The following is a 17513-nucleotide window of genomic DNA, read 5'->3' as shown; positions in this document are numbered from 1 at the left end:
TTTGGTAAACACAAATTGTCAGAGTGTACAAATCATGATATAGAAAGTCTACCTTTATTAAAGTCGATTGAGGGCATGTTGCGATAAGAAGCTAATCCCGATACGGAAAGCCCACTGAAACTCATCTTTTCCCGATCGGGGTTTAATGGACGGCGACGCGTTACGCGCCTCGACGCGTCTACCGCGCAGCGGTGCCAAGAAAGAATCTTTCTCCCTTCGGTCTCCTTTCAAGTGGATGGATGCCAGACGACACTTTTCCAGCCGATGATTGCTTCTGTTTAACTCCTTTAAATTTTGTCGCTGGAATACCTATAATACCACATACAGTATGAGGTGTGTTCTCCCGAGTTTAACGTTCAATGCATTTCTGTGACAAAGTGTCGTTTTTCTGGGTTTTCTAACCAAGTTGTGTGTGTGCAGCTCACCACTTCGACCAAGCCAATCCGCAGCAAATCGCGGGTTGGGCAACCTGAACCGCCGAAAGAGATCTCGCGAGCCCGATGATGAGACTTCTTCGATCGCTGCTCCGCCATCGAGTCGTAAGTTCTGAGAAACGCTTGTCTGATATCCCGCTAACCCCTCGATAGCGCCGCCCTCGTCTCCTCCGGCCCCATTTGGTGACGATGAAAGCGACAGAGATGAAGAAGCGGAAGCCCTCGGCGATGTTGACGACCTTGAGGAAATGGCAGAGGATGAAGATGGGATTGATCTGTTTGGTGATAATTTTGAGAGAGATTATCGGTCGACCGCCAATGACCAATACCGAGGGGAATATATCGACGACGATGATCAAGTGCAAGAAGATATAGACCTTGGTGCGCGTCGGCAACTCGAAGCCCGAATGTTCAAGAGAGATCGTGAAGCAGAGCGTCGCCGTCGGATGCCTGCAGCTTTCATGCCGGATGATGATGACGGTGACCTGGATCTCACACGCCAACCTCGTCGGCGAAGGAACCGTTATGACGAGGACCGAGAGGATGTTGATATGGGCGAGGAGGCCATGGAAGAGCTTACCCTGGATGAGTTGCAGGACGTGAAGGCGTCCAACCTCACAGACTGGATTTTACAGCCTCAGGTTCTGCGCTCGATCTACCGAGAATTCAAAGCCTTCCTGACAGAGTACATCGATGCGGCTGGCTCATCGGTCTACGGTAACAAGATTAAGACTCTGGGTGAGGTTAACTCGGCATCGCTCGAAGTGTCCTACAACCACTTGGCTGAGGCTAAAGCGGCTCTTTCGTATTTCGTCGCGAATGAGCCTACCGAGGTCTTGAAGGTGTTCGACCAAGCCGCCCTTGATGTTACTCTTTTCCATTATCCTCAATACCACGATATTCACAACGAGATCCACGTGCGCATGACAGACGTTCCGACCACATATACCCTGCGGCAGCTGCGCCAGTCGCATCTCAACTGCCTTGTTCGAGTCGGAGGTGTTGTCACCCGCCGGAGTGGCGTGTTTCCTCAGCTGAAATACGTGATGTTCATCTGCCAGAAGTGTAACATCACTCTTGGCCCGTTCCAGCAGGAGGCCAGTGCCGAAGTCAAGATCTCCTACTGTCAAAACTGTCAGTCCAAGGGGCCGTTCACAGTGAACTCGGAGAAGACAGTGTACCGGAACTATCAAAAATTGACATTGCAGGAATCTCCTGGCTCCGTCCCAGCCGGGCGACTTCCGCGTCAACGTGAAGTTATTCTTCTTGCCGACCTGATCGACACGGCCAAGCCTGGTGACGAGATTGAAGTGACTGGTATTTACCGCAACAGCTACGATGCACAGCTTAACAACAAGAATGGATTCCCTGTATTCGCCACAATTCTTGAAGCCAACCATGTAGTCAAGTCGCATGACCAGCTGGCTGGTTTCCGCATGACCGAAGAAGATGAGCGTCAAATCCGTACCCTGTCCAAGGACCCCGATATTGTCGACAAGATCGTCCGCTCCATGGCACCCAGTATCTACGGGCACCAGGATGTCAAGACGGCCATTGCACTCTCGCTCTTTGGTGGTGTCAGCAAAGAAGCTCAGGGTAAGATGGCCATCCGTGGTGACATCAACGTTCTGCTGCTTGGTGATCCCGGTACAGCCAAGTCACAGTTCCTCAAGTATACTGAGAAGACAGCGCATCGTGCAGTTTTCGCGACTGGTCAAGGAGCTAGTGCTGTCGGTTTGACGGCCAGCGTCCGCCGCGATCCCCTTACCAGCGAATGGACGCTCGAAGGTGGTGCTCTCGTGTTGGCAGACCGCGGTACCTGTCTCATTGATGAATTCGACAAGATGAACGACCAAGATCGGACATCCATCCACGAAGCTATGGAACAACAAACCATCTCCATATCTAAGGCTGGCATTGTCACCACGCTCCAAGCCCGTTGCGCCGTCGTTGCCGCCGCTAACCCTATCGGTGGCCGCTACAACAGCACCGCCCCCTTCTCTCACAACGTTGAGCTCACTGAGCCCATCCTGTCGCGTTTCGACATCCTCTGCGTTGTCCGTGACACGGTCGAGCCAACAGAGGACGAGCGTCTCGCCAGCTTCGTCGTCGAATCGCACTCCCGTGCTAACCCTGCCAGACCCCGTCGCAACGAGCAGGGTCGCCTGATCGATGACGACGGTAACCTAATTGATGAGGAGGGCTACCGAGTTGATAAGGACGGAATTCGCCTGCCTCTGAGGCCAGATGAGAGACAGCGCCGCGAAGAGGAACAGCGCAAGGCAGAGGAAGAGAAGGAGGGCGAGATCCCGCAGGAACTGCTCCGCAAATACATTCTCTATGCCCGTGAACACTGCCGTCCCAAGCTGTACCAGATTGATCAAGACAAGATTGCCCGTCTGTTTGCCGATATGAGAAGAGAGTCGTTGGCTACGGGTGCTTATCCCATTACTGTATGTTCCCGAATACTTGGTGTCAAAAAGAAGCAACGCTAACCAGATATTTGTAGGTCCGTCACCTTGAAGCCATCATGCGTATTGCGGAGGCTTTCTGCAGGATGCGTCTGTCCGATTTCTGCTCGTCACAGGATATCGACCGTGCCATTGCGGTGACGGTTGATTCGTTCATCGGTAGCCAGAAGGTCAGCTGCAAGAAGGCTCTTTCTCGTGCATTTGCGAAGTACGTTTTCCCACTCCTAAAAGTATGGTTCTTAACATTAATGGCATATTCAGGTACACACTGTCGAGACCCAAGCCTCAATCGAACCGCAGGGCGGGCTTTGCGACTCAGAACCCGCTTTTGAAACGGCGTCAACAACAGCAGCAGCGAGAGCAGTCTGTGGCTTAGCAGTGATCTTCATGGTGTTTCGAATGTGTGATTCAATTTGTTTTTGAGTTGATGCTGAGACGGTTAGCAAGTCATGTCATGTCTACATTGGTTTATTGATGGTTTTTCTTTATGACGCGGAGTTTCCGGGGATTTTCTTACATACATGTCGGAGCATACAGGATACTATTTAGTACAGTACATAACGATGAGAATCTTTTTGATGATCCAGATAACCGACTGTGGGCGAGTACATGATCAAGACATTTTAAACCCAGTAGAGTAAGAGGACGGGTGGGAGCGGGTGCTCGGGAACAGGAATCTCGGGACCTGTTTTCTTTTTATAGACCTGACCTGCAGACCAGTTTTTCGGCGGGCCAATGAATGTGTCAGGGCATCAGGAAACGAACCAGGAACCAGATTAAAGCAGAGATAAGGAAGAGTTCTCCGGACTATGTGTATAGAATGCGCCAAGGGGATTTGTACCACACGATGACGCGACAGGCATTCCGGAGCGAGGATGGGAGGTATGTCGGGATATGATGAGATCACAACATATCCGCCGCGTATACGCTTGTTTTAGGGTAGAGTCAGTTGTATATCAAAGACTATACAAGTAGACATACTCGGTGGTGAGTGGAGGATGCTGACTAATGCTGCATTCAACCCCTGACGGCCGAGTGGCGATCAGGAGGCGAGAACGGATACAGAATGACTAGAAGACAGGGACAGGGTGCGGTAGTGAATGGCCAAAGAATCAAAAAGAATTTTCCGATGCCAGTGCTGTAGGAGAATTGCAGCAATACAGAATACATACAGAATAATGAACCGCACAGTCTAGGCTGAAGCTGTCAGGATTATTATTATTCTGGTCGACTGTTCTAATAAAAAGTCTATTGATCTGCTCTCCTCCACCCATATTGCGTTGCCTTCTCTTTTCTCTTTCCCTCTCCTTCCGTCCCCTCTCTCTTTCTCTCTCTTTCTACCATCTCATCATACACTTCTTTCTTTTCCTTTCTTCTTTTCGTTCTTTCTTCACCTCTTTTTCTTCTCATACGTGTCCACTCATCAAAGAAACGCTTGGATAAGCGTCCCCTCTCCCTGACGATCCGCCTGCATACCTCCTCCGATTCGTTTCAACCACTTCCAGGGGGGCCTCTTCCCTCTCTCTCTCTCTCTCTCTCTCTCTCTCTCTCTCTCTCTCTTAATCCATTCGTGCTCCTTCATTTCGCCGTGCGTCGTCACGCCTGTTGTTTGCTTTTTTTTCCTGCGCAATCTCCTTTCCCTCGTGCTACTTCCAGTATCGCGCTTTCCCCTCTCGCTGGTCCCGACAGCCGCGGCTCGCTTGCGCCGCCGTTTCACCAAAAAGCTTCTCTTGCCTGTCGTCCTCGCCCATCTTACCCTCGAACCGCTCGTCCTCTCCTGCGTCGGGAGTATATCAATCACCCAATCTATCCGCCTGGTCTTTGCGCAGTGGTGTTGCAGGCTATCCAACCATGAACGCTCCGCAGCAACCCCTTCCCTACGCCTATCCCGGCGGCGTAACACTGGGTCCTTCTGGTGCGTAATGTCATCTCTCCCCTTTCCCACTTGGTCCGTTCCTGTCGTTTGTTTTGTCGCGCGATCTTGGATGATGTCCACGCAGAACCTCCCCCCCTATGCCCCTGAGTTTGTTTCATGCCTGCCCGTTCTACCCCCTCTTATCAATTCCCTGTCTTTTAGGGCGCTTCTGCATTGACCCCTCTATCATCTTACTGAGGATTGCCTAAATTTCTTTGAAGCATTATAACTGACTTGATCCCCTCCTTCTGTAGACGGTCAAAACTCGCCCCAACTGCCGGTCAATCTGGCTTCCAACAATCCCTTTAGGAACCGTGCGCTGTCGCCTGCAGTCAACGCTGCCCCTCGGCCAACCTCCACCAACCCTTTCCTTGACGACTCGGACGCCATTTCTCCTCAATCTGCTCCAGGTGTAAGCATGATGTCGCCTCCGATGCAGCCTCTTCAACCGGTCAAGCCGGTCCAACCCGTGCCGCAGGAAGTCATGGGCAATACTAGCGATCTTTTTGTACGTACTCCATCGTTTGGTGCATGTGATCTTTCAAAAAAGGTTCACCCTTCTAACTGATGCAGGCCAGCTTGTCGCTCAACCAGGCCCCGCAGTCCAATGGCCACCGACCGCCCCCTCCTCGTCCGGACGATAGACTCAAACAGCGACCCACCACCAGCCGTCGTCCTAAAGAGCAGTCGTCTCGCCGTGAGAAGGATCCGTTGGATATCTTCGCTGATCCGCCCACTTTGACCAAGTCCAACACCACCCTCGGAAGCCGGGAGCGGGAACGCAGGCCTCGTCGGAACTCGGAATCCTCCATCATGGAGCGCCCCAAGGCTATGGACCCTGAAGAAGAGCGACGTCGCAGAGAGAGACGTCGCCGTGAGCGTGAAGCCCGCCACCGCGATGGCAAGTCGTCTCGCTCTAAGAAGGCCAACTATCACATGGATATTATCGATAAGTTGGATGTCACCAGCATCTACGGAACAGGAAGTGAGTTTTCCTCGTCTATTAGTTTTAAATGTCTCATACTAATGCGTTTCAGTGTTCCACCACGACGGACCGTTCGATGCCTGTAACCCTAACCGAAACCGCAAGGGCGTGCGCGCAGCACCAATGCAAGCGTTCCCCCAGGATTCCACTAACATGGCCTTGGGTGGTGCCGGTCCCGTGAACAAGAACATCGACCTGGACCTGTTCCATGGCCGTACCGCGGAGGGATGGAACGATTTTGCTACGACGGGTACTGCCCCTGACACCGTGGGCCGATCAGCCGAGGGCGTCAGCTTCGACCCTAAGTCTAAGCTTGAGCCAGTCCACGGACCCAGCAGTATGGGACTGGGAACCAGCACATTCCTGGACGGAGCCCCAGCAAGTCGCTCTGCCATGCAGCGCCGTGCGAGCGAGAATGAACAGGGTGCCCCGGGTGGTGGAGGATTGCAGAGAAAGAAGAGTCTTGCTCAACGCCTCCGTGGAATTAACAGAGCTCCCAGTAGCCGGGTCGTGTCCCCGGACGCGTCGTATCCTGGCCCTGCCGGCTTGAGCGGCCAACCTCCCCGTGTACCTGAACGCAACCCATCTATCCAAGACTATGACGAAGAGTGGGACAAGAAGGGTGCGAAGATCAACACCGCTGAAGACTCGCGACCAATCCCTGAAGCCGGCCGGGCGCGGTCCTCCAGCAGCCCCAAGCAGAGCACTTTCTCCAACGAGCGCTCGAACTCGGGATTTGATGAAGGCAAGCCTAACAACGGTGGTGGTGGACTGCTCAACCGTATGAAGAGTTTGAGAAAGCCCCGTCCGGAGCGACGGGTCAGCGATGACTAAACGGTCCGCTATCGTTTTTGTTGGTTTCTTGTATTTTAGCGATAACAGATTGTGAAGTTCGCCAGAGTCATTGGTCCGGCGTCTGTTCTGATGCGGGTCATCTTATCAAAGACGGGCGTGTATGGAGTGCCATCCCGCGTGTTGTGGTATTCATTTGGAAGCATCTGCTTGAGGGGATTGATTTGGACTCTTCTTTTACATAAAACCTCCTTGGGTATCGACTATCACCTGGATTTGGAGTAGCTATTGGCATTTGCCCTATGACGGGGGCTTTTGATTGAATGAGATGCGATGTGGATGTGGAGTCCGCCGATGGATTATGTCTGATTAGTTGCAATACCCGGGATTTAAGAGAATAGGCGTTGAGTGATGGTTTACTTTGGGCATGGGATAGGGTATGGTTATTTGCTTGTTTTAGTTCGCAGCTTCATGTTAGCATAATTTATTCATTGCCTAGTTATGTTCTCCCGTAATAGGCTTGCCAGAGTATGTGAGGGTAGACTGTGTATCAGTATGTCTGTTGGATAGTCATCCGAAGTCTTCACTCCTTTCTCAACCCATTTCATTCACGTCCATATAAGAGTACCTGATGCACTCTTATGATATCCCATCTTCCGACGCATTCGTCGCTGGTGCCTACCTTGATGCTGTCACGGCTCCCAATCTTTGGCCCTAGGCAGTACAATGTTGAGTCACTCATCTTTCTCATTCTTACCTCAATCGCATATCTTCGAGTACGCATGACACTCATGCACAAGACACCGTCTATCTTGACCATCAAGCTTGTTTTTAAATAACCCGGTCTCAATATACCGCAGAACAAGATCATCAGTTTGCCTCCTATCTCCCCAACCGTCACCGAGACACACGGACAAACATCGAAAACCCCGCGCCCCCATAACACCTCCTAATACCTTCCTCGTTCACCTCAAACAGCCCAACCCCAAACCAAGACCCAAACTTCCCCCTCGGTATGCAACTTCATACAAACCGCACAACACATCCACATCCGATCCTCCAACTGCCCCAACAGCGCCATCCTCGTCGCATACGCGCTAGTAGCGAGATACGAGCGCGCGACCATCGCTTGACCAAGGAGGGGGACACGCGGGAATTGGAGTTCTAGGGCTTGGAGGGCGGGTTTGAAGAGGGTGTAGTGGGTTTTGGAGTTTACGGCGAGGCAGACGAGGGTTGGGAGGGAGAGGGTCTGTGGTGCTTTGGCGATGATGAGGGGGTTGAATTGGGTTTAGGTGAGGGGGAGGAGGTTGGTGATATTTCGGGAGAGGATTTGGTATGTTTTCATATATATGAATGCACACAGTTGCTATCCACCACCAATGTCTTCGATCATCCCTACATGGGTCTACGAGCTAGGAGTTAAATGGATGCTCGCAAATCGGATTCACCGGTCGAAACGCTCGCCCCTATAACTCTACGATAAGCAAATGAGACTGCCATGGTATACACTTTCTCTGTAGGCAACAGGCGGGGTTTATCCGAAAGAAATATCAAGTATGCCGGACGGCATATATGAAAGAAATCGATGGAAAAGGATGCATTGAATTAGACGAAAAATCAAAGTACACGTGAGCAACTATCCTATAGAGAAGAATCTATCCAGAACGTTCCGTATAGCTGCACGATGGGCAGGGTTTTAATACAAAGAAGGAACGGATATCTTTGGCAGACAATCGGCTATATCCGACAATTTCTGTGGTGATATGATGGTAGAGCCGAAGTGGCCTATTGAACACGTGCAAGCCCTGATGGAGATGCCGGATCGATACTAACGGGTCGATATAGAGGAAGGACGAAAGGGGAAAGGAATAAAGGAAAGAAAGCAAAAAGACAAGCAGGTGCTGGTTGGATACTAGAGATTGACTACCTGGACATACTGGAGCACGTAGTTCATTGATTGATCGATTGTGGCTATCTACCTCACCATGAATGGCAAATTCCTTGAGATACGCTAACACGAACTGTGTGGTATTTCCAAAACTGTCGACTTTAGTTCGAATGTTTCGTTGCTCTGGTCGAGCAAAAAGTACGAGAAGAGACTCCTACTCATTGCTACATTCTACATTCGCAGACAGATATGTCGGAGTATCCAAGCTATAAGACTGCCAGCAGATTATCAATTTAAATACGCTGCTCTTCTAATCTGGGGTTGGCCTGTCGCATTTTTCCGTTGATGCAGCGTACCTCATTCCGTTTTTGGAGCTTCCGTTTACCTTCTTTTGTAGTCTTCATTCGTCCTTTCCATCTTCAACTACACTTTTGCTCCCTTTATCTGCTTCTCCTACATTCTCCTTTTCTTTCTTTGTCGATAAACCTGCATTCAAACCCCTTCAATATCTCTGTTCAATTCCGGCCTCATCGTTTGCTCTCTTCTCCTCTCTTCTCGTTTTTTCGTCAGAGTTTAATCGAGCTGAACAAGCTAAGTACATGCTTACCCAAGCAATGAACTACGCTATGGCTTCATTCGTTTTTCCTTGCGGTTATCGCCATACACGTCCCAGCGAAAGAGTGGATTCGGCACAGCTCTTCGGCTACTCACTTCCAATCTCCCAGCAACTTGTATCCGGAGACGATGTGGTGGTGATATTGGGACGTATGACAGACTTGAAAGGTCCCTGGCACAAGGCACGTACCTCGATGTCTGAGCAGGTAATACTCGACTAGAGAGTGTGTTGTGAATCAGTTGAAGTTATGGGAGACATCAAATTGGTCGTGTAGTCGAATTGCCGGGAGTCGCGGCCATGCACTTGGTAAGTATTTATGCCACAGGCCTTTCAATTTATGTCTCTTTGCAGTGAATTTTCTTTCAGGATTATGGTTTTACACTCTCCAGCGGAGAAAAGCATTCTAATCCCAACACCTTCACAGCCCTCGATGGCTCGGCAGCCCTAAAGAACCCGTCTGGTTTTGGATCAGAAAAAAAATTCTCCTGGACTCGACTGTGCTGTGCGCGTGTCTTATCTAGTCCCATCTTGCTGGTTCAACTTGAACTGTATCACGCCTGCATTCCTGCTCCCGAGATGAAAGTCGACAAGGCCAGCAGCTGTTTCGCCACCAATTCGTTGGACTGCCGCAGAGCTTGACCGACTTCTCGATTCCGAGTGCTTCCTCCTGGAAACCTCCAAAGACATTCTCACCAAGTTCGCGGGGGAGTCCACAAGCATTGGATTGCACGTACGCCAGTCCAAATTCTATCCCCGGAAGAGGTCCCGATTCCCACCGTGCTTGTGCAGGATCTTAGGTCCAGATGTGTTCCTTGACTGAGAGACACGGCTGCACTGAAGATTGACCGTATTTCAGTCGTTGCTTTTTCCTGTTTTGTTTGTTCTTGTATATCTTACCGACTAAAGATTGTCACGATGAGTTACTGCCATTCCATTGTTTCCCATTTTGGCTCTTCCTCTGCTCCTTATAGCTGCATTCAAATCTCCCTGACCTTTTCTTCTCATCTCTTTTCATATAAACACTGCTATCTATCGTGTTCTGTTGAATAGCATCCATAGACTAATAACACTGAGCCGTATCACTATATGCGTTCATATTCGTGTATCATTGTTAGCATAATTCATTCATTCATTTCTTTAATGATCATGGCGTCTTGTCTCCTAGGAAAGTGTTCACGATCGGCTTTCGGAATTCTCCTCTTAAGCTTCATAAGATCGGGACTTGAGTCGAAATTAGAAAACTGACTTATTTCAAGTTTCTTTTTATTTCGTTTCATTTCATTTCTTTCCCCTTCTTCTACTGTTTAGTTGTGGTTCTGCGGAGCACGGAGAGTACGCCGACCCTTCTTCTCCCGCAGCTGTCGGAGTACGGACTAACTACACCTCTCGCACTATCCGACCTCAATATCTCTACACTTACGCAACAAGCGATATCAATATCAATTTCCAGCCAGCATGGAAGCTCAACCTCCCGAACAACCGCAACAACAACCCTCACCAACCCTCACCAACCCGCGTTTTACCCTCGAGCTCGAATTCGTCTCCTCCCTCGCAAACCCCTACTACCTCTCCCATCTAGCCGTCACCTACCCGAACCTCCTAGGTATCTCCCGGTCCAGCGACGACACTGGAAACGAGGCCATCGATAGCTCCGCCGACCCGGACGCCCAGGCGTTCGCCGCGTACCTCGCATACCTCTATTCGTACTGGAAGACGCCGGAGTACGCGCAGTTTTTGACGCATCCGGGTCCGACGCTGCGGGCGCTTCGATTGCTGCAGGAGGAGGCGTTCCGGAGGGATGTTATAAGGCCTCAGGTTATTGAAGGGTTAGCTGGGCTTGGGCTTGGGCTTGTGGGTGAACAGCAACAGCAGCAGCAGCAACAGGAAGGCGCGCAGGAGGGCGGTGACGAACAAGGACAGGAAAGTACGGAGAAACAGGAAGGGGTGTGAAGATTTGATAGGTTGGGGGATACTGTGGGAGAGAATTGAATTGATCATCATGGCGGTTCGTGGTCTACGTGAGGTCTATCGGGATGCTCCGGGTTTTTTGCGGCTACCGGTGTCTCTCTGAGTTTTGCCTCCGGATACACGACGTTTATTTTACGGCGGGGATTGTGTTTGTGCATGGTGCAGACAGACTTTGTTCATGTGTCACCGAGGTTGGGCCCAGCTGTCGGCTATTTGCGAACAACCAACGACAGACATTAAGTCCGGGGAGACGCAGCGAATGCTAGTTCAACGTCTGCGGAAACGATACCGGCCGATCCGGAGTACATGTTTTATTACTTTCCGGGATGAGGATATGGTTATGTGCTAGTGGATGGGCATAATGACAGGGTGTCTGATCGCCGGTAAAGCATTGACACAAGCGGATAGATTCAGACTCCGCTGCACGCTAAATTAATCAAGGATAATGGGGTCAGGAGAAATGAGAATAAGAATACTAGTAGTGGTGGTGAAGAAATCAATCCCATGCTTCCGCGTAGTCGAATGTAGACGGTTACAGTCCCTGGTCCCTGATCCAAATATTAGAAAAAGCACGAAATCAATGGCCTCGTTTATGTGTGCTTCTTCATATAGCCACCAATGCCCGAAATAGGGACAGCCGAATTACCCCTAAACTAAACTAATCGCATTCATTGCTAAATCGGGGATTGGGCCCAGCCACTACTTGCTTAACTCCGGGGCTCTCCTAATCAACGGATCTTGATTCCACTCTTCACCATACCTCCAACCACCCACCACCACCACTGCCAACACTCCCTTACTTCTCCCACTGCGACTGGGACGCACCGGCCTCCGCCTATCGTCAGTGGTGTTGGTATTGTTGTACAGTCCTCATCTGCATGCTTATCTTGGAGAACAGATAGTGGATCGCCCCGCCCCTGTTTGGAAGCCTTCCGGTCTCTTTCTTTTCCTCTCTACAACACCTCCAGAGTGTCCTGTACCATCTACCACGGATAGCAATAGCCGGAAACTCATTTGAATTTACCCCATCAGCTCTATGGTCTCGCCCAATACCAGATTTGCTCCCGCGGTCACCTCCCCCCTTGCCAGTCTAGGCCCGACGCGTCACTCCCCCCATCTCGTCGCGAATACACATCTTCTTAGAGGTTCCAGGCGTTTGGAATATAACAATCGTGCCAAATGGAGAGCATGCGTCAATCATGCCGACCTAAGCACCAGGTCTTGATACTGAAATGCTTCCCCCAATACCAGAAAGGAGTCCAGGAGGTTAAACCGAATGCTAGCGAACTCTCCTACCTGCTCTACTATGTCAGCACTCGCCGCAGCAAGCTGACCAAGGTCTGCTCCTTCTTGGAGAAACGGGCAGCTCGCGATGTCTGGCGACGCAAGCTTGGGTGAGATTACAGCCTAGCGGTGGGGGATCGTGTTCCGGTGTGTTCGTTGCTAACGGGTTGCTTTTTCACTTCTAGGAATGTGCAAGTTACCCTCCAGATCCTCACTGCGCTTATGGAAAAGGTTCCCCGCGATTTGCCGATTTATGCGCGATATGTTCTTTCCGTCATCGATATCGTCCTTCGATCCGAGGATATTTCGATGGTGGAGGATTCGATCGCGACGTTTGAGACGTTCTGTCAATACCAGGACATGGCGTCGCTTGCGGCTGAGCAGGAGTTGTCGACTCAGTATCAGGGAGTCGTGCGTACGTACGCTAGCTATGCGGATACCAAATCGTCGTCGCAGAAGACCGCCTCGATTTCTCCGATGTCGATTCGATGGAGAAATGCTGGTCTACGAGCTATAAGAGGAGTGGTTGGCTCCGACGAGACACTCGCTACGGATGGAGGGGACTCTTTGAAGCTAATTCTGCCAGTCATTCTGGAGAATCTGTATACTGGCGAGGAGGACGTGCTGGTCTTGCTTCAACTAAAATCGCAAGAGCCGGAGAAGACCCAGCCGGAGCTCGCCCCACGTCGCAGAGTCAGTGTTGCAACAGTGCAGACGGTGGATGCGGCCGAAGGCGATCCGGCGTTGGCTTCGCAGACTACCGCTGATGCTGACCGGAAGGCGGAGATGGATGTGAGGCTGCTTGCGCTGCGTTGCTTAGAGCAGATTATCGTCTCGGGAAGCAGTCGCGGTCAGATCCGTGTCACCACCATCACTATCTTGCGGTTTATCCTTGCCAAGGCTCCAATCTCAAACTCCTCTCAAGAGAAGGCTAAGGGCGATACATGGGCTACATCGTTGATGGAGCTTGTTGCCAAGTGGTGTCCCGTGCAGGTGCGGTTCATCATTCTGAACGCTGCTATGGAGGTCTTGCTCGAAACGAACCCTACCGAAGAGAACCTGGATCGCTCGGCTACCATGGTGTACATGGTTGATTGGCTGTTGAAGTCATCAGTGAATATGATTGGGCTTAGTGTTATGGACGTCTTGCTCGGTCTCATGCGATACCTCTCTTCTGTGCTGTCACCTGGGTCTGAAAAAGTGGCAAATGGCGAATCAGAGAAGCACACCAACGAGGCACCTCTAACGGAACGGCGGAAGGAACTGCTTGATCTCCTTGTGGGGTCCGTGGGACACCTTGCTACCCACATCTACTACGGTGATCAGATCACGGACATGGTTAGAACCATCTTGAGCCTCCTGAAGCCAGGCGCCAACCACGAGCATTCTATGACAGCTCCAGCGGATACACTCGATCCCTCGGCCAAGCCGGCAACTCCTCCTGGTGAGCATGCAGTAGCCTTCTCGTCGCTGACAGCCAAGATTGCCGCGCTCAAAGCCGTCAAGAACGTTCTTGTTGTAGCGAGCGGGAAGAAGCCGGCTGCTTCAGCTGGCGTCGAATCTCGCAACCGTGTTGGCATTCACGTGTGGGAAGACACGCAATGGCTCCTGCGTGACCAGCGTGAAGTCTACTACACATACGCTGACGCACTCCTGTGCTGGCTGAGACTGGAAACAAACGAAACCGACGCCAGGGTCAGCGAGCCAATCGGCAGGCCAGCGAATCTGTTGGCTAAGCAGCTGCCTGAGATTTCTGAGCGCTCTGGCAAGCTGGGATCGAACTCAGGAAACCACAGAGCAAAGGCTGTTCAAGTCGCACAGTCGAACTTTCTCCGTCTACTGCATTTGACGATCTACGAAAATGCGCTCGAGCGTTCATCGGAAGAATCAGAGACGCTTCTTCTTCACTTGATTCTTACGAACTTGATTGACCGTCTTGGTGTGAATGCCGTCCGATATGGGCTGCCCATGATTCTCAAGTTGCAGAGTGACGTGAGCGCGGCTAGTCTGCACTCTGCTGCATCTAAAGTGAACATTGGAAGCTTGATTTTTGGATATCTTTGGAAGTTGACTGAGAAGTTCGACTTAGATGCTTACAGAGTCGGCGGTGCTATCAACAACGAAATTGACAAGCGGAGAAATTTTGGTGTCTGGCTTGACAGTGTCCGCCTGCCACCTGCTGACCTTGACGCTATTACACCTATCGCTGGTAAGGAAACCAGTCCAGGCGGTCTGGAGAGTCCTGAATTGTTGAACCCATTTGGGGATGATGTTCAGGAGCTTGTTGACCGGATCGAAGAGGCGTATAACGGATCGATTCCGACGCCTGTCCAGAGCCCTCCTAGCTCCCCGGAGCGCGGTGGAGCGAACGGAACGGCCCCTGCCATTCCTGAGAAAGAGCATCTTCCAGCGTCTGTCAAGGACGAGATGCTTGCAGGATGGGATAAGGAAGCTTGCCTTGCGGCCGTCCAGAAGGACAAGGCACGCACTTTGTCCATCAATGGTTCCAAAGCAGGCACCTTTATCATGCGCAATCATTTCCACGGCAATGGTTTTAGAGACAGCTCGTTGTCTACGGCTTCGCCAGTTTCAGCTCTTGACGGATCGGGTTCTATTACTGGAGGCGCAGCGGGCTTGCCTGATCGGAGACGTCCGAGTGTTCCCGAATATACAGGAACGCCAGTAAACAGTTCTAGCCGTGGATCCGCAGTTCGAGTCAACGAGCTGAGGCGCGTGCTTTCTAACAAGCATGACGCCAATGCACGACGTCTCAGCCCGTTACGAGGACGATTGGATGCTTCTAACGACAGCATCATATCCTCAAGTAGTGAAAGCATGGTCAGTGGCTATTCCGCATCCGAATTCGATGGCGACGGAGTCTCAAGCAGACCACAGTCTGTTGTCGAAGGAGAATCGACGCCGCCAGGAGATGGAGTGGAAACCCCCCGGGCATCGACCTTTGTTCTAACCGATGGACAGTCGAAAGCCGGCGGCATCCCTCCTGTCCCCCCGATCCCGCCGTCGCTCTCCATTCCGTCCATGCCGTCGCTTCCGGGTGGATTCCCGAGCGACTCTTCCCAAGCCTCGACGCCACTCGGTGAACGACCGGTCACCGCGCCGGCTCCCCGGAAACAAGCCTCTGTCAACGGAAGCGCTGGCGCATACCACGCTTATCGTCCGAGCAACGCTGGCACTTTGAACCGGAGCAAGAGCCGTTCGAGCACTGGTCTTGCAAGCGCCGCTCATGTTGACGGCGGATACACAGAACATGACCATGGCGATAGCCAACGCCAATTGAACGACTTTTTATCTTCGCGTGATGCGGAGAGGCCCAAGGGGACGAGAAGAACGGGTGGTATTTCTTCGAGGCGGCCTGCCGCCATTGGTGGTATTGGGCGGCCGCCATATTGATTCTTTCGTTTTGCGTTTTCACATTTCTTCAGGCTCTGTTTTAGTTTGACTTGCATTTGTTGCATTCGCATTAGCATGCTATTTTCTTGCCTCTTTCTTGCAAAAGCACTTATAATTCGTACCGGCCATCTTTTTGTGGCCTTTCTATTTGACTTGACTGTTTCTTTTGTTCTTTGGTTGGCGATTTTGTACTGTTTGACTTGTCTGTCTCTGCTATGTCTTTTCTTCTGCTGAGTTTTGGTAGACGTGGCTTGACTTGAGTACCCTTGTTTTCTGTATGTTGAGGTCATGGCTGAACAGCGGGATGGGATGCTGTTCATGGCGGGTGTTGTGTTTTATAGTTTCCATGTATTTAGGTAGATGTCAGACTCGATCGAGTGTAAATAATGTGGGTGTACTTGATTATCGTGCTTCGTGGGTATTAAGCTATGCTATAGTAAATCAAAAGCTAGAGCAATCAATCTTGACAAATTCATAAAACGAGAAACAAATCAATATCAATACTGCTGAACAAGCACCTTCTCAGCATGTTTAGCACCCTTTGCACCCTTCGCAGGCATCACATCCGGCAAATCCACCTCCACAGGCCCAAAATAGTCCTGGAACAACCTCACCAACTGCTTATCCTCCATTTGCAGATGATCCCCCGGCAGTGCCAGAAAATCCAACTTCCCCTGCTCATCCAACTCCTTCAACCCAAGCCAATCCTCCTTATAAACATCCCTCTCCCTCAACGGCGTCACCTCCCCAGTCGTCCCATTCACCTCCGCAAACCACGCACTCTCCTTCGGATGGGCAATGCTATCATCCTCGAACATCAGCATCGCGAACTTGTTCAACTTCTTCAGATTCTTCTTATACGCCTCGTTCCTCGACCCCTCACGCTCATTGTTGATATCCGCGAGAAAATTGCTGCTCTCCAGATACTTTCCCAGTGACTCCTCATCCCTCGGATCCCGAAAATACTGCGCGGGCACAAACCTCCCCTGCACAAAATCCGACCACACACCCGCATGCAACAGCGCTTCCGCCCCTTTACATATCAAATCCAGCGCCATACACTCCTGGAACTCGGAAATCCCATTATGCTGGCTCCCCACGGTGACCAGATTCCGCACGGGCGGGTCATTGCACCGCTCCACGTACGCGCGGAGGAACTGTCCACCCTGTGAGAATCCCAGCGCATTGATCGCGGGTGCTGTGCCGACGATCGGTTCGGAGGATAGCTGCTCACAGACGAAGTCGACTTGCTCGGTTACGTTGCCGAGGAAGGAGGCTTGGCGGTCGCCGGTGCTGGAATCGGAGAGGTGGATTATGTGGATGTATGTGCCGGGGTTTGTGGAGGCGGCAAGAGAGGCGATTTCGGAGAGGCCGCTGCTTTGGTAGCTATCGCCGAGGCCGTGCCAGATTACGAGGGGGAGGGGGGTGAGGTCGGGGGACTTGGTTTCCGGGTGCGAGTTGGTTTGTTGGTGTGGGAGGGTCGCTGAAGGGGCTATTAAGAAGGGGAGGAGGAGTGGGAGGGAGTACATGACTGATGGTGTACTCGTGGATTGATGGTTTGGAGTTGGAAAGTGAGATGAAAGATGGGAGATGAGAGTAGGTGATAAGATGAAGGTTGCGGTCTGGGGAAGACGTGGATCTCGGTCGGCCGCAATCGGCGATCACGGACACCTCAGGCAGCCGTGCAACTACAACGCATACATGCAGGTAAATTGAGTAGCAATTCTACGTTCATTGAAAGAGTTAGCT

The 17513-nt window shown here is 51.4% G+C and overlaps 5 protein-coding genes across 5 annotated transcripts; 4 read left to right on the top strand and 1 right to left on the bottom strand.

Annotated features, from left to right (window-relative positions):
- Positions 1-328: 328 nt before the first annotated feature.
- On the top strand, positions 329-3281 carry MCM2 (MCM DNA helicase complex subunit MCM2; the record flags this gene model as incomplete). The annotated part of the gene is made up of 5 exons (XM_043284391.1): positions 329-333; positions 421-539; positions 588-2887; positions 2944-3113; positions 3167-3281. 5 exons carry the CDS (start codon positions 329-331, stop codon positions 3279-3281), a joined length of 2709 nt encoding a protein of 902 aa, XP_043133188.1.
- A 1475-nt stretch (positions 3282-4756) lies between these two features.
- ACHE_20123A (Pal1 family protein) lies at positions 4757-6639 on the top strand (the record flags this gene model as incomplete). Its single annotated transcript, XM_043284390.1, has 4 exons — positions 4757-4820; positions 5075-5328; positions 5394-5805; positions 5858-6639. 4 exons carry the CDS (start codon positions 4757-4759, stop codon positions 6637-6639), a joined length of 1512 nt encoding a protein of 503 aa, XP_043133187.1.
- A 3917-nt stretch (positions 6640-10556) lies between these two features.
- On the top strand, positions 10557-11051 carry SOH1 (mediator of RNA polymerase II transcription subunit 31; the record flags this gene model as incomplete). The annotated part of the gene is made up of 1 exon (XM_043284389.1): positions 10557-11051. The coding sequence occupies one exon, from the start codon at positions 10557-10559 to the stop codon at positions 11049-11051; it is 495 nt and encodes a 164-aa protein (XP_043133186.1).
- A 1197-nt stretch (positions 11052-12248) lies between these two features.
- Positions 12249-15764, top strand: EFR3 (uncharacterized protein; the record flags this gene model as incomplete). The annotated part of the gene is made up of 2 exons (XM_043284388.1): positions 12249-12463; positions 12539-15764. 2 exons carry the CDS (start codon positions 12249-12251, stop codon positions 15762-15764), a joined length of 3441 nt encoding a protein of 1146 aa, XP_043133185.1.
- A 497-nt stretch (positions 15765-16261) lies between these two features.
- On the bottom strand, positions 16262-17293 carry ACHE_20121S (palmitoyl-protein thioesterase family protein; the record flags this gene model as incomplete). The annotated part of the gene is made up of 1 exon (XM_043284387.1): positions 16262-17293. The coding sequence occupies one exon, from the start codon at positions 17291-17293 to the stop codon at positions 16262-16264; it is 1032 nt and encodes a 343-aa protein (XP_043133184.1).
- Positions 17294-17513: the final 220 nt, after the last annotated feature.

This window comes from Aspergillus chevalieri, chromosome 2 (assembly GCF_016861735.1).
Source record: "Aspergillus chevalieri M1 DNA, chromosome 2, nearly complete sequence".
In the NCBI taxonomy this organism is placed as follows: domain Eukaryota; kingdom Fungi; phylum Ascomycota; class Eurotiomycetes; order Eurotiales; family Aspergillaceae; genus Aspergillus; species Aspergillus chevalieri.
The sequence above is the reverse complement of the archived record's forward strand: the minus strand, read 5'-3'. Positions and strand labels throughout refer to the sequence as shown.